The sequence below is a fragment of the Eretmochelys imbricata genome, chromosome 15 (assembly GCF_965152235.1).
Source record: "Eretmochelys imbricata isolate rEreImb1 chromosome 15, rEreImb1.hap1, whole genome shotgun sequence".
Taxonomy (NCBI): Eukaryota; Metazoa; Chordata; order Testudines; family Cheloniidae; genus Eretmochelys; species Eretmochelys imbricata.
Genome location: NC_135586.1, coordinates 22638258 through 22653932, shown reverse-complemented (window position 1 = coordinate 22653932; position 15675 = coordinate 22638258). Strand labels below are relative to the sequence as shown.

The 15675-nt window shown below is 39.7% G+C and overlaps 1 protein-coding gene across 2 annotated transcripts in view; it reads left to right on the top strand.

Annotated features, from left to right (window-relative positions):
• GLT1D1 (glycosyltransferase 1 domain containing 1) overlaps positions 1-15675 on the top strand; it is a 90754-nt gene that overhangs the window by 15255 nt on the left and 59824 nt on the right. For both annotated transcript variants that reach the window (XM_077835091.1, XM_077835090.1), the window contains exons 3-6: positions 313-418; positions 5311-5362; positions 14004-14040; positions 15207-15263. In XM_077835091.1, coding sequence (XP_077691217.1) covers positions 313-418; positions 5311-5362; positions 14004-14040; positions 15207-15263 — 252 coding nt within the window. The remainder of the gene's footprint in view (positions 1-312; positions 419-5310; positions 5363-14003; positions 14041-15206; positions 15264-15675) is intronic.

The following is a 15675-nucleotide window of genomic DNA, read 5'->3' as shown; positions in this document are numbered from 1 at the left end:
ACCAACTATTTATTGCAACAGCCTTTTGGCTGAATATAGGCAGGGCCTAAGAAAACATTACAGGTAGATAATAGACTAGCATGCATGTAATAGAGTATATATATTGCACGATTCCATTAAAATTCAAGCTTAACCAGGTGTCATCGAAGAACTGTGCTGAGTGTAGAAACATAGCTTGGAGATATACACTGTTGTAGGAATAACATCTCATGTTCACTAATGCTATTCACTAGTACTTTCTTCAAGACTTTATCTTATTAGATTACATGTAGCTCTTCTGCCTGTCCTGTCTCAGTTATTTTCATTTTGCAGGTAGTAGGATTCCTTTTGGAATCATCTTTGGTGGGACGGATATAAATGAAGACATCAAACATGAAGAAAAACACCGGGTGATGGGGGCAGTGTTAGAAGAAGCCAGGTAACAATGAATGTAGGGTTTGTGCAGAAGATTATTGTTCATCATTATAAAAATAAATAAATACTGTGGTTAGTGTTTACTAAAGTCCTGAACCTGTTACCACTGGAGTTCCTGAGAGTTTGGAATATACTTCAATAAGAACAGAGTAAACCCTTTGTAAAACTGAATGTGTAAACATTCTGTTTTTAGACTGCGGTCACCACCGTGGTATTTGACCATATTAATGACTTGCCCAAATCATACAAGGAACTGGTGGAAGAGCCCTGGTCCCCTCCTGTGGGATTTTCAAAAGCACCAATGTTAGTTAGAAACTCAAGTCCAATTAAAAGTTAATGGAACTTGTGGTCCTAATTATCTAACCCTGAGCTTTGTCTGCTAAACCACAACTGTTCCTGAGAATAGCAGATGTGTGCACGTGAGGAGGGCAGGTAAAAGATGTAATAATCTTATAATCAGAAATGCAGTAAGAATAATACCTAGCATATTTAATTTATATGTGATCAGACATATGTGTGTAGGGGGAGGGGAATCTTGTGGAAAATAATAAGTTTGCCTTTTTTAAGGCACAACCTCTGGCAGTTTATTGCTCTTTAATGGTAGACGGGTAGTGAGTTTGCATTGGGATGTTATGTCTTTTCTCTTGCAAAAATGTGATCGATATATCTTAGTTTTTTGTGATTAAGCTCATCACCCTAGTATGTGAGTGCAAATCAATGTTACCTGCCCCCGCTTGTCCCAATGTATATTTTCAGTGGTTTGTCAGGACTAAAACAAAGGACAATATCCACAGAATTGTCATTCATAGCTAACATGACAGTTGGGTATTTGGTATTTGACCTCCAAACCGGTATGATTATTATTTGCCATTGCAGTAGTGCCTACGGGCCTAAAACGGATTGGGCCCCATTGTGCTAGGCGCTGTACAGATGATAATAATCATTGCTCCAAAACAATAATTTTAAAGCTTCATGTCCATTTTCTATTAACCTCCTTTCTACACTACAGATAATGTCTATCTTGGGAACCCCATTCCATCAGCATTTGCAATCCAAGTTGAAAGCTGCCCAACCGTTTAATTTCAGCAAAACCACAACTAACAAGTATTTGCATTAGGATCAGTATATTACAGACTCAAACCTGATTCCCCTCTATGCCTCACAAAAACTTTTTCTGTGGCTCAAGTGGTGCTTGCATCTGGCATGTTTACAGTGCACTTGATTGTAGTGTCGGAGACTCAAGTTGAAAGTGGTTTTTTTCTTTTTGATGTTGTTAATATGCTTCTTTTTACAGCTGCATAAACAAAGCAGCCTAGACCATGCAAGCAAAATCATTTGGTATTGCGTGTTAACCTGTTGTTTTACAATTAAAGAAAAAAATCCAGTGACTAGTTATAAAGCTATCCAAGACACCGCAAGAACTAATTCCTGAATCAGAATATACATGTAACAATGAACAGACTTTTTAATGACACTTTTCATTTTTTCAACATCTTCATTCACTGAAAAGGAGGGTCTGTCTTAGGGCCTGATCCAAAGTCCGTTGAAGTCAATGAGAATCTTTCCATTGACTTCAATGGGCTCTGGAGGCAAGCATGGGACCTTCCATCTCATGCATTGGAACTCAAGAGCATTTCCAAACCACGGTAAATCTTTATTGGTATTTAAAATTAATGTAATAGTTGATTTAACTTTTATTGACAATTTATTTGGAGGCTGTTTCAGTGACCCTTACTCGTGTTGAGTAGTGCTTTACTCTGAGAGTCATCCCACTGACGTGCAAGTAAAACATGATTTCAGTGGGAATATTCATGCAATATGGTACTAATCAACGTAAGTAAGGGTGGCAGAATAGGCTTTATAGCCCTTGATTGTACAATGAGCTCTGCATGAATGCGGGGTGAGCCCACGTGGAGCTCACTGAAGACTGGGACTATAAACCCTGAAGCTGCAAGGTACTTAAGCACATGCTGAAATTTAAGCACCTGAGTAGCCCGATTGAAGTTATGGGGCTACTTACATACTTAAAGTTAGACACATGCTTAAATACCTGAATGAACTGAGGCCTTCCTTTCCTGAACTGGAGTGTATCTCTATTCACGTCAGCTCTTCTGCATGGGCACAAGTCCCAGTGAACCAATCACTAACACTCTGATTGAGGACAGCATTTAAGCATGTGCTTAAGTCCTAGTGGGACTTATATTTAAGAAGATACTTAAGTGATGACCTGAATCGAGGCTTTAGACATTTATTCTTGCTTGTAATCAGATGGTTAGAATATCATTTATATTACATTGTAGTTTTCCTTTCAGAAACACCTATGGTAAATAACTCTGGAAGGGAGGGAGAAAAGAGATATAGGAGTGTGGCAATTGATACAAAAATATTAAATGTGAACATTAGACAGAAGCAAACTGAACATTTTTATAAAAACTGGACCCCTATTTTTTTCTTTGAAGTCTCTCCATTGTGACCTGTGTTTCTGTACTTAGAGTATACAAAATCTTGCAGAAACATAGCTTTTGCATAGGTCAGATAGGTTCTGTGGGTAGTCAGTGCAGTTTTGTGATAATTAGCTTAGGAACTTTAAAGGTATTTTATTAGGCTGGATTTGTTCTAATGCTTCAAAATGTATTACCATGTGCTTTGTAGAGTTCATAATTTTTTCTGCAGTATAGGAAAAGTAATTCAGTTTTCTAGAAGCTACGGTGAACAGATCATCCTGCCAGTATTATTCATTGCATAGTTATTAAAATAAAAATTGATTTTTTTATTATTGATTTCAGGGTTCTAAGCAGAAAAGTTCTATGAATCGTAGATTACTTGTCCAGCACAATATGCCACCAAATTCCATAAAACAAAGTATTGAACTGTGTCTAGCTTTTTAATGAGTGTTTCATTTTTAATAAAATTCCTCTAAATGGTGGTTGTACTCCTCCAGGGTATATTTTCAATTTGACAGTACTTTGTGGACTTGGGAGCAAGAGTTTTTCTGCTTGTTAATGTGATGTATTGAAAGTATAATTGTAAAAACTTGAAAGGGAGCATATGCAACTTGAGAAAACAAGCATTTGCAAAGCCTTTAATAACCTTTCAACTGTCAAATTGTATATGTGGAATGCATTGTAATGGTGTAGAGCAGATACCACTGAGCAACTGCATGGAAACAGGCTCAGGACTGTGAAAATAAGTATAATAATTCAGCACTATGACTTCTAATAGATGGTTGTGACTTCACACCAGCAAATTACAACATTAACAGCTCCTAGTGAAAGAGCATTTTTGTTCCTGTCACTTTCCAGAGTGCCTCACCCATTGGTACCCACATACCATGGGGGTGCAGTATAAGAAACAACAGAGAGTAAGATAGAATTGTTATACTACTCTTACGGAAGACAAACCCAGAATCACAGATTTAATGTGGTAAACATCTCCCCAGTGCCCATACGTTTAGCCCCCATATAGGGAAAGGGCCCACGTAGATCCTGTTGATGCACATTACAGGTTCCTTAGTGTGCGTTAACACAGTATGTTAACGTGCACTAGGGAACGTGTGACACGCACCAGCAGGGTTTACATGAGCCACTTAGTGCGCAGCACAGTGCTCTTTAGAATTCGCACCCCCTTTGTGCACATTGTTGCACCATGTAGCTAAGCCGTCAGTCACTTGCCTAAGGCCAAACAAGAAGTCTGTGGCAGAGCAGGGAGTTGAACCTGGGGTTCCTGAGTCCCAGGCTAGCACCCTAAATGGTGGATCATCTTTCTACTTTATTTAATGTATTTATTCCTCCTGTTTGTTAGTTTATTTATTCCTGTTTCATTAAGAAAACATTCTATAGTGCAGGGGTGGCCAACCTGAGCCTGATAAGGAGGCAGGATTTACTAATGGACATTGCCAAAGGGCCACAGTAATACATCAGCAGCCTCCCATCAGCTCCCCCACCCTGCTCCCAGTGCCTCCCACCCACCGGCTGCCCCACCGATCAGCGCCTCCCCCTTCCTCATTCCCTCCCTCCCTCCCGATCAGCTGTTTTGTGGCGTGCAGGAGGCTCTGGGAGGGAGCGGGGAGGAGCAAGGGCACCGCAGGCTCAGGGGAGGGGGCAGGGCCTGTGGCAGAGCCAGGGGTTGAGCAGTGAGCACCCCCCGGCACATTGGAAAGTTGGCTCCTGTAGCTCCAGCCCCAGAATCGGTGCCTGTACAAGGAGCCGCATATTAACTTCTGAAGAGCCGCACGTGGCTCTGGAGGCACAGGCTGGTCACCCCTGCTCTAATGTGAACTTTTTGATGCACAGATGTTCCTCTCTCATCAACGCTTATTTAAGTAAACAGCATTGATACAGGAGCTTAGAAACAAAAAGGAGACAGTGGGGAGAAGGGAGATGAGGTGTTACACAGGTACTCACTGGAAAAGAGGTGCAAATTGCTGGGCTGGGCTGATCTGCCAGCAGTATGTAGGGCTATGTCTACACTACTACATATGTCAATATAACTTGTGTTGCTCAGGGGTGTGAATTGGTACAGCTGCGCCGCTGCAGCACTGTACGTGTAGACATGCCCTAACTGTATTGGACTTCAGATTCCTTCTCTCATTAGAAAGAAGTTTACCATAACTTGTAGAAAAGGGAAGAGCAGCCTGGAGGCAACTATGTCAATCTGGATAAATGGCAGTGGGCATCCCCAGGGTCTGGGCTTTCATTGAATGCAATCAATCCTCACTTTAGCTCTACTTGGCAAAACAAATAGAATTCCCGCTTCCTGCATTTTCCGTCTTACGTTAATCATTTTTATCAGCTTCTGCTCTTTGTTCTTATATACTTTTGTTCTGAAGTGCCGCTTTATTATTATATTTAAAGACTTTAAGCGGATGATCCTACCCATTTTTGTCCATTTAACTAGGTTTGCAGTGGCTTTCACAGAGAAAATGAAGGAACTGGCAGCAGCAGAGTGGGTATGTTTATTATAGCATTATCAACTAGGCATTGCCATAAAATTTAATTCTAAATAATGTGGGAGAATTGTAATAATCTTCATATTGTGTATTTCTGATTTTTTTCTGGAGGAGAAAACATTTTATATTTATGCACTTTGCTGGGTCAAATAGGTCTGGCATTTGAAAGCCTTTAGTATTTGAGAAGAGTTTATAGTTGTTTTTAAAGTACTGCTCTGTAGCATTTAAAACTAGCCTTTGCCTTTTGAGTATCTCCTGATAGTATGTTTATGTTCTTTCCTTTTACATCTTTTACTAAGCCCCTGGAAGTTGCCACAATTTTGCTGAACAGCTCTATTTACAATGAGCAATTTTTAAAATTAATTTGTAATTACTTGCTTTTTCAACACAGAAAATAAAGTAAACTCCGTAAAGTGAATTGTAAAGCTCAAATGAATGTTGGGCCAAGCCCAGCAATATGAGATTCCCTATTTACCAGGCTGTGAAAGGCATACAGCACCAAAATACATAATACCTTTTAAAAAATTGTGTTAGTTTCTGAAAACAAAATGAAAAACTTTTCTATGCTAAATGCTGCCGCTGGCCAAATACCGGATAAAATTATTGGTAATATAACATATTAGATAAAAAATACATTATTTGACAAATTATTTGAAGGATATTATCTGATCAGCAGTCGATCTGGATGAATAATACAAAGTAAAATGCATTGAATAATCTATTATCTGCTGAATATATTATTTAACTGACAGTTGCTCAGTTCTTCCAAACACTCTCAGTCCTGTTAGTGGCAGCGTTATTTTTATTTGCATGAAGTATTTCCACATTGAATTCAATTTTACAGTAAGCATTACATTTAATCTTTACTGTAATGGAAGAAGATTGTTAAAAAGGAATGTTTTCTAATAAAATTGTGTAACACTCAAAGATGAAATTTGGAACCGTTACGGAGGTCAGCAAAGGATTTTTGGGGGACACAACTTTTGTGCTTTTTCTTTGTGTACTTCTACTGTGTGTTTCTGGAAGAATGTATGTTGTATTTATGATAGTCCATACACCTAATACATAAGGCCCTGATCTTGTAAGCAAACCTCTTTCCCCATATGTAGCCCCGTTGGCTGTAGTGAAGTTCCACATGGACATAGGAATCCACCTGTGTGGAGCTCTTTGAAGGACTGGGACCCAAAGGTGGTAACATTAATCTAAGCCCTAATGCTTCACCACTGAAAGCAATGATAGCTCTGCCATTGTTTTCATTGGCTAGAGGATCAGGCCCTTAATTAGGGTTAGGTTTCAGAATAGCAGCTGTGTTAGTCTGTATTTGCAAAAAGAAAAGGAGTACTAGTGGCACCTTAGAGACTAACAAATTTATTTGAGCATAAGCTTTTGTGAGTTACAGCACACTTCATTGGATGCTGAGCTGTAGCTCACGAAAGCTTATGCTCAAATAAATTGGTTAGTCTCTAACGTGCCACTAGTACTCCTTTTCTAATTAGGGTTAGTTTTCCAGTTTCTGAACAGATTTCAATTAGGGTTCCCAAGATCTGGTGTTAAGTAATTTACTTCTAGAACTTGATGTTTAGATATTATTTAAGTAACATATGAAATAAGTTCAGAAGCCTCATCCAGTTTTTTTAGTGATGTGGATGTGTCCACTGGATTACTCGAGCTTTGCACAGAGGCCAGAATTTAATCCAAAATTAATTAATTAAAGCCACCACAGTCTCTAAAACAAAAAGGAATAAAAGTGAGAGAGTGAGGCTATGATCTTAAATGTCTTGTTCCAAATTCATTTTTGGTGTAATTGAGCTGAAGTCGGTGTAGTCCTCCCATGGGTGAATATGACCACTTTCCTAAAGTTGGACTATTAAAAATATATTGCGTAGACCAAAGGAACAGGGAAAGTAAATGACAAGAGAAAAATGTAAACTTACATTGAACTTTTATAGAGAGGCACTCACAAATTTCAGAGAGAGGCTAAAATTAAAGAAGTTTAAGAAACAGGCCTTGCAAATAAATCAGACAATGAGGTTGGACAAAATCAGTTGTGCAAAAAATGTGATTCTCTTTGACGATCTCTGTCTGAGCATTCTTTCTAAAGGCATAGTTTTAGTGTAATTACATTTTGATTCTCTCTCTTTACAATATTGTCAGATTTTGCTTTGTTTAAATAATCCTCCTTAGTAAACAAATTTGGCCCAGTATATAATTTAGCTAATCCCACTAATTATCATCAAATAGAAAAGCAGTAGAGCAGTCACCTAAATACCAATAATCCAGAATTGGAAGCATTTAGTTTGGTCATATTTTTTCCTTTCTTGTCATTTGCGTGGTTTGTTTTATAATTGCACTGCATGTGCTGGAAGATATTAAAAGAAAACAACATTTTTATTTGTTTTGAATGGAAGTAGTTTAGATCATGCAACAGTATCCACTGTAATAATAAAATAATACTTTGTACTTCAAGAACACCTGCCTTTTGAAGACCTTGAAGTGCTTTACAAACTTCAGGCCAGATGCTCATCTGGTGTTAAATCAATAAACCTCCATTGATTTGAAGGAGTTAGGTCAGATTACACCATCTGAGGATGTGGCCCATAATATACCAGTTTAAGGGCCTGTCTTTGTTCCCCCAATTACAGCCAGCATTGTACCTGCACTACTATAAGTCCCTTACAGGCAACACTGTTGTTTGTAACGGTGAGGCTAACCCCTGCTTGAACTGGGTAAGCTGCAGCAGTTTAGCATTCTTCACCCTGTCTGTAACGGGTGTTTGCACTAGGGCAGCTACACTTGTGGCTGGCCACCAAATGGCGGTATTTGGGGCCAATGCCAAATGTAGACCAGGCCTGAACCTGGACCCTTCACAGATGCTTAAGAATGGGGAAGGCACAAGGAACTGGGCACAGCTGTAGTCTTTGCCCTCACTGGAGCACAAAGATTGCTCCTGGCTAGTGTCATTAGCAGCTCTAACAAACCCAAAGAGGGCTGTGGAGGCCCTGGCCCAACTCATCCTCCACACCAGGTAGCAGAGCTCGCCAAGTTCAAAGGGGAGTACATACTGCATAGCTTAAGAGGTTGGTGTAGCAGCTCTGCTGTCCAGTTGCTCCAGACGACATTCTTCTGCTCGGGAGTGATTTTGATCCAAATACAGGTGCTTGAAACCACTGCTTTACATTATTGCAAGCTTCTTTGGGAGTCACCCCTACAGTGTACCAGAACTTGGTCTATTCATTAATTGAAACAGCAGTTCCTTTGGAAACTGATCTACAGATAGGAAGAGGAATCCCTTGGCTGCCACCTGGACTGTTCACATGGCGAAATGAACTCAAGAAAATCTGCACGGTTTGCATGTGCTAGCCTGACTGAATGAGCTGCAACATGACTGACTCCAGGCATTTCTTAAGAGGGTATTTGTCTCTTAATGATTCACTCCTCCTCCTCCTCTCCATGTCTTCCCTTATTTCTGATCTAATAATCACCAACAGCAATAGGAACTAACTGCATGTACCAGCTCTTCAATTTTAATTTCCATAATCATGCAATCATTTTCCTTAGGCATTTAGCCTTCCCTCACTCCTGTGAGGCAGGACCGTGCTATAATTCCCATTTTACAGATGGGGAGCTGAGGCAAAGAGAGGCTAAGTGACTTGCCCAAGAGCACACAGGACGTCTGTGGCAGAGAAGGGTCTCCCAAGTCCTAGGCTAGTGACCTGGCTCTTAAGAACCGTTATTTCAAATACAACACCTGAACCTCTAAGAAAAAGCACAGGACATGGACATTTCAACTACAAACACTGAGAAACACAAATGTATTTTTCTGTGCTATTCTCCTGAGAATATTATCAAAAAGAAAAGGAGTACTTGTGGCACCTTAGAGACTAACGAATTTATTTGAGCATAAGCTTTCAGGAGCTACAGCTCACTTCATCGGATGTGTATGAATATTATGATTCCTTACCCATTATTTCATACTAACATGAGCTGCATCACTCCTCCAACGTGCACTTTCTTAGTCAGTAAATTAAGAATTTAACTTCCTAGCAAGTACTAGAAATTGTATGGTACTCAGGGGGTCATATCCTCCAACAAACTCCTTTCGTTGTATTGGATAAAGTATCTTTAATTAGGAAGTACACAATGCATAATCTAAGGACCTGATATATTGTAAAAGGCCCTGTGGGTATGATCAATTTGTTATTCCAACAGGGTAATCTCAGTGGAAAAAAACGCTTTCCAATGGCAGTTTTATCACCACTCAATTATACCCCTCCACAGTTTTTTTTTAAAGGAGACTACAACCAAAAGAAATGTTATCTGTGGCCAGTGTCACCCCCCCGTGTTCACTCCTCATTGGCAAAGTTCTCTCAGGGGTAAAATATACACATTACTAGAAAACCTATGTCAAGGGCCCTGACACAGTGAAGCACTTAACTAGTTCCTTAACTTTAAATGTGCGAGTCCCCATTGACTTCAATGGATTTCATCATGTGCTTACATGCTTGGCTGAATTGGGATCAAGGACAAGAGCTGCACTGTTGAAACTGTCTGCCCCTATTCTAGCTCCTTCCAAAGCTGTGCGAGTGCCATTCTGCAGCAAGACTTAAGAGCCAGGCCATAGAGTGTATGAATTTGAGTGAATATGATCCCTGATCGGGCCCTGTCTACTACTTTCTTGTGCATAATTTGTACCACGGAGGTATAAATTAGACTGAAGGCAGCCAGAGGACAGGCTCATGTTAGTGGTGCTTTTTGAAAAGTGTACCGATTGAGGATGCAATTAAGCCAATGTAAAATGTGGAATCAGAATTTAGCCTAATTCTGTAACACACATCCTCCCGCACACAGCTGCCAAACTCTCAGTAGCATGATGCTATTTGTGTGTGTGCGTGTGAGGATTAAATATATTTTTTGTGTATTGTATGGGACAGAGCCATGTGATTTGCCTTCTACAATATACATGGAAATGTGAAATTCACATCCTATAAGTAACAGCAAGATAAGGCTCTGAGTTTATATCCGATAGTTCTGAGACACAGTCTTTCAATAGGATCCGAATCAAGAAATGGTTTAAAAAGCTGTATCAATACAATAATCTTTGTACAATAAATATCATATAGTACAGTGAAATTGAATCCTCTGTTTGTGCTAAATAAAAGAGAGGCCAATTCTGCAATTTTCAAGTATATTCTACAAGGTTCTGAGCACCAAAAGCTCCCACTGGAGACAATGGACCTGAAAGCTAACATCTTTAAATCAACGTGGGATGCCTTTCTAAAACATGCTCTAGTTCAACCACAAGATACAAGCTAGATGCAGATATTACTTGATGAATTTCACAGCCTACATCATCTTAATGGTCCCTTCTGACCTTAAAAATCTCTGAGAGTAGCCAAGTCCTCAAAGGAATAGACCAATGGTGAATTTTCACCTCCCCAAAGAGTCACTAAGATATAAATAAACATATATCATCCCTTACCAGATTTGTAATATAAAATCTAGTTACTTTTAAATGAGATGTCATTTTGTACATTTTTAATAAGAATTTATATTATATGATACAATTTAAACATGTATTATCATTGGATACTCTCTAATGTTCGCATTGGAACTGACTAGAGCAGTTTTGTGTTTCTTCAGTGTCATTGACAAATGAGGCTGCAGATAAAGGGGTTGTGGTCCTAAAAAACAACCAGCGTTTCATAATCTCAGCTCAGTGTACAGTTCACCTATGCATCACACATTAATCTTTGTTTCAACAAGAATGCCTAGTCTGGTGACAGCACAGAACTATAGTTTGAGGTAGTGTGCTCTTATAAAGAATATTCTAGGTTGCAATAAGTTCTTTATTACTTTTTTCCACTTTAGTGCATAACTGAAATTTTTCAGACTCATGCATAGCTTTGTATTTTTGTAAACTCACTGGGTTTGTAACTTAGCTGTTAAGCAAGTGACGTACTGGATCCTAAGCAGTTATGGTATTTCCAGGCAAGTGAAAGAACAAATACTGAGCAAAGAAAGTCCAATCCGTTTGCAGAGCATTATAAAATATATAAGTACATGTGGGTTCTTAGCAACACTTGGGGTTTTTGTTTTAGTAAGAACAGTTAGCCCTGATTTTGAACTTGGAATTGCTTTGCTTTTTCATCGTTTCAATGAGGTCCTTGAAGTATTTGGATTAGATCATCACTTAGTGTAAATCAGATTCAATACAGCTACTCCAGTTTATGCCAGCTGAGGGTCTGACCCTTTGCATGTATGTGTAATGAAGTTATTTGCTCTGTGCGGACACTAAGGGTGATATTTTCAGACGCTCTCAGTATTGGCCGCACTGCTTCCATTGCAGTTATAGTGAGTTTTGCCATTGATTTCAAGGGGAGCAGAGTCAGATGCTGCTGAACACTTCTAAAAATCCTAGCCTAACGATCTCCTGGCCATTTTTGTAGGGGTTTGCTTCAGTCTCCTAGCCCAGATTTCTAACTTCCCTAGTTTGTCCACACATCAAATTGCAGAACAATTGATTGCCATCCTCCTCCCCACCACTGCTCTCCGTCTATAGTTTATGACTTGTTTGAGCTCTTTTGGACTGACAGGTGCTATATAAATACGAGAGGTTATTTGTTACAGTATAGCTGAGACTGTTTATGTTGTTGCATACCTCTTAAAGCTGTTTTGGTTGGGTTTTTTTAGAGCCCATGAAATAAGAGTATTCATACAGGATCTGTAGGGCAGCCCATGACTGTGGAAAGCCCTAATCTAAACAGCGTAATTCTTGTCAGCCCTGGTCCCCCTTTAATTACAGCACTAGTGTTTGTCTGAGGAGTGTTTGTGAAGCAGCCAGTTCAGTACCGTCCAGTGAACTTCCTATCCTCTTGACTGGGCTATTTCAGGCTGATGACATACCACTTCCTCTTGAATTACTTTTTCTCTCGGTTCTGTTGCTGTTAATTTTCAGTAATTGAAACTGGTGACTGAGCTGTAGAGAGGGCCAGTCACACAGGACAAAGCTGAAAAATAACATGTGCAGTTGGTTCACATTTGTTTTTGAATTGGGGCTTTCTTCTAAAAACCGTGCGTCTCTTCCTGCCATAAAGTCACTATCTGGCACTTGTGATTTCACAGGCTGCGGCCCAAGGACAGCCTTAAGGGTGGGTGATGTGCAGGTTCACAATCTGCTGATACAGGTGAATATCCTAAATTGCTTATACTGTATCTGTGGATGCCAAACTCTGGATAATATAGGGACTCTCCGCCCCAGTGGGCAACTGCTCACCACAATACTCAGTCTGAGCTATTTAGGCAAGCACTAGCCAGTACTACAGCCCAACAGTACTACAGCTCTGGGGCCTGTATCCTCCAAAAGATGGAGGATAGGATTGCCTGCATGGCAGCTGATCCTCAGGCCCCATGCTGTAGAGGGAGACACCACAGACCAGTGATCTGTATTTCACAGGAGTGCACCCTCCCCTCCAAATCCAGGCCAGTGCCTCCTCCTCTGCGGGTAGCAGAACCTGCAGCAAAGGAGGGGGATATATTTGCCCTTATGATAGAAAACATCATTGTTGTGCAGTTTCAAACCCTGAAGCTTCCAGGGATATCTTGGGAGAATTCATAGACTGACTACACCAGTTCAGCCAGATGGGAACTTAATGCCTCTTCACAGATGTTATAGTGAGTGCTTGTAAGACTTGTAAGTAAGGTGGTTTCGTATGAATACAAAGCTTTGCACAGATGTTGCTCCTTTGGTTGTGTGCAATGCCTTTTTGTTGTAGAGAGGACCTGAGGGAACTTCTTGACTAAAGGCCTACTTGGCTGGTTTCATAGCAAAATGCATATTATACAGCCTGATTTGCTATAGAATCAATTATGGAGAGAAGGTAGGCTGTGAAGGAGCAAGCCCTTGTTTAAACACATAAGCTTTGTCTACATGGTGAAAACAGCTGTATCTGCATTGCATAGCTATTCCAGAATACCTTTGGAAGCAGAGTAGTGTCCACAGAGGGGAGTTATTCCAGAAGCTATAGCAGAATAGTTATTCCAGAATAGCTATTCTGGTCAATTTCCACATGTAGATAAGGCCATATATATTCGGCAGCAGTCTTTGACAAAGGATGCTGTGAGAGATAAGTGGGGTTTTGTTTCTTGCCTGGTATGTTTGAAAGGCCCTTTTTAGATAAATGCACTTTGATTAAACTGATTCTGTGGCTTTTAAACCAATTATGGTTTTTTCGCTAGTCCCAGTTGTTTTTGAAACGACAGCCTTCCTTCTGCAGAGAAATAGTTCTCTCTCTCTCTCTCCATGCAATGAGCAGACTAATGGATGCTAGAAGTGTCATTGTGAAAAAGTAGGTTTTATATTAATCTGGTAATTGTATCAAACTGCAAAATTGGTTGGTTGATACAAAGATTGATTAAACCTAATTTTAATCACTGATCTTCTTGTGCATTTGACCTTGCAAAAGTATTCCTTTCTAATGTTCAAAACCCATTAGAAGTACAGCTAGTCTGTTTTGCTTCTCAATACTCAAAGGGCAACTATGTAGTTGAGCATATTACTGCACTAGATTATTTTGAGTCTGAACAGTTTTTGGGGTGGGGAGCATGCAATGAAATTTACGCTTTTGCTCTCCTCTCTTTAAAGCCAGATGCTAGAAGCAAAATATATATCCAAACTCAAGGTAAGTTTTGAAATATTCAAGGTATGTGCTTGTTTTAAAGCTTGCTACCCTTGTGATGTTTACTTATGTGCATTTTTCAAGTGATACAGAAGTCTTGCTGAAATAGACGTAGGATGACAGCCTGGCTCCACTGGAGTCAAAGTTTTGCTGTTGACTTCAGTGGGCCAAGATTTCACCTAGATTTTCAAGTGAACTCTTGATTTTGGGTGAGTCAACTTTCAGCAGCCCAACATGATACATTTATGGGCCTGACCCAGAGCATGATGAAGTCAGGGAGAGTCTTCCATAGACTTCAATAAGCTTTGCATCAACTCTTCACGCCTTATTTTCAGAAAGTGCTGAGCACCCATTCTCTAAAAATCAGGCCCCTTTAACATGCCTCAAGTTGGAGTCCCAAAACCAGAGGCACCCAAAATCAGTATTTGCTTTTGAAAATCTTGGTTGGACAGTTAGTCCAGGGAATGTGATGTATTCTGTTTGTAAAGCGCTATATACATCTATGGTGCCATCTAGGTAATATTTAATAAAAATTAAGACCTAGCTTTGTGTTTTAAATGTGGGTGCGTCAGCTGCAGCTGATGTTCCTAAACTAACCAACTGTAGAATGTGAAAATAAAATTTTAGATGTTTAACTTTGGCCTTCTAAAGAGAGATTTCTTTTTAACTGTGTAGTGTGGGGTTAGAGTTTAAGATTTATGAAGAGATTAAATATTCATATAATTTGGTAGTGACATCCAAGTATTTGGGCATGATGTTTTATTCCATGATACTTTGGTGTATGTTTCAGAACAAATCCAGATGATTTTCCCGTCAAGTAAAATCTACCTATGAGATATCCAGACAACAACATAGTATTAAGAGGCCAAACCAACATTGATGCAAGTAGGCATGACTCTGTGGACTTCCATGGAGTTGCACCCTGTGAGTGCATTTGGCCCAAGGTATAAATATTGGAACCTAAATTGGAAAACTCAAACTGAATGCTACAGAAATTCTAGGCAAGGAAATGTAGGCGGGAGAGGAAAAGCCTGAAATGGGAGCAATTTCAAGTGGGATTTAGAGTATTTGACAAAGACATGATTCACTCAGTACAAGACTTTAAGAGCTATTGTTCTGCCACCGTAGGTCTAGTAAAACATGTTGTCCTTTTCTTCCCTTGAATCTAGGAATTATGACCACACCCAGTGCAACTTTTAACTGGAAGAAATTTCTACAAAATGCAGGTAAAATGTAAAACTGCTTTATGCTTCTGAACAAAGTGCATGAAGATCATAGCTCACACATGCTGCCTGTTCCTCTAACTAAGTTTTCAGTATATATTCCTGATATGTTTGAATGATTTTCTGTTTTTGTTTCCATGCTGGAAGGGATCTTAAAATATGTAAGTTGATCTGTTGTATGGTTATGTTTTTTAGTACTCTTGAAAATGAGGGATTAACAGCGCTAGCTAGAATCATGCAGTCAGAATTCTGCCCTTGCTTGTTAATCACAGCAACAAACTCCCCCTGCTATTCCTACTCCCAACCTTTTGCCGCTCTTAAACTGACAAACATGAAATTGTACCAAACAATAAAGTGGCTATGAGATATGGACAGATGTCCCTTGGAAAGGTAGTTGGCAGTAACACTCATTTCA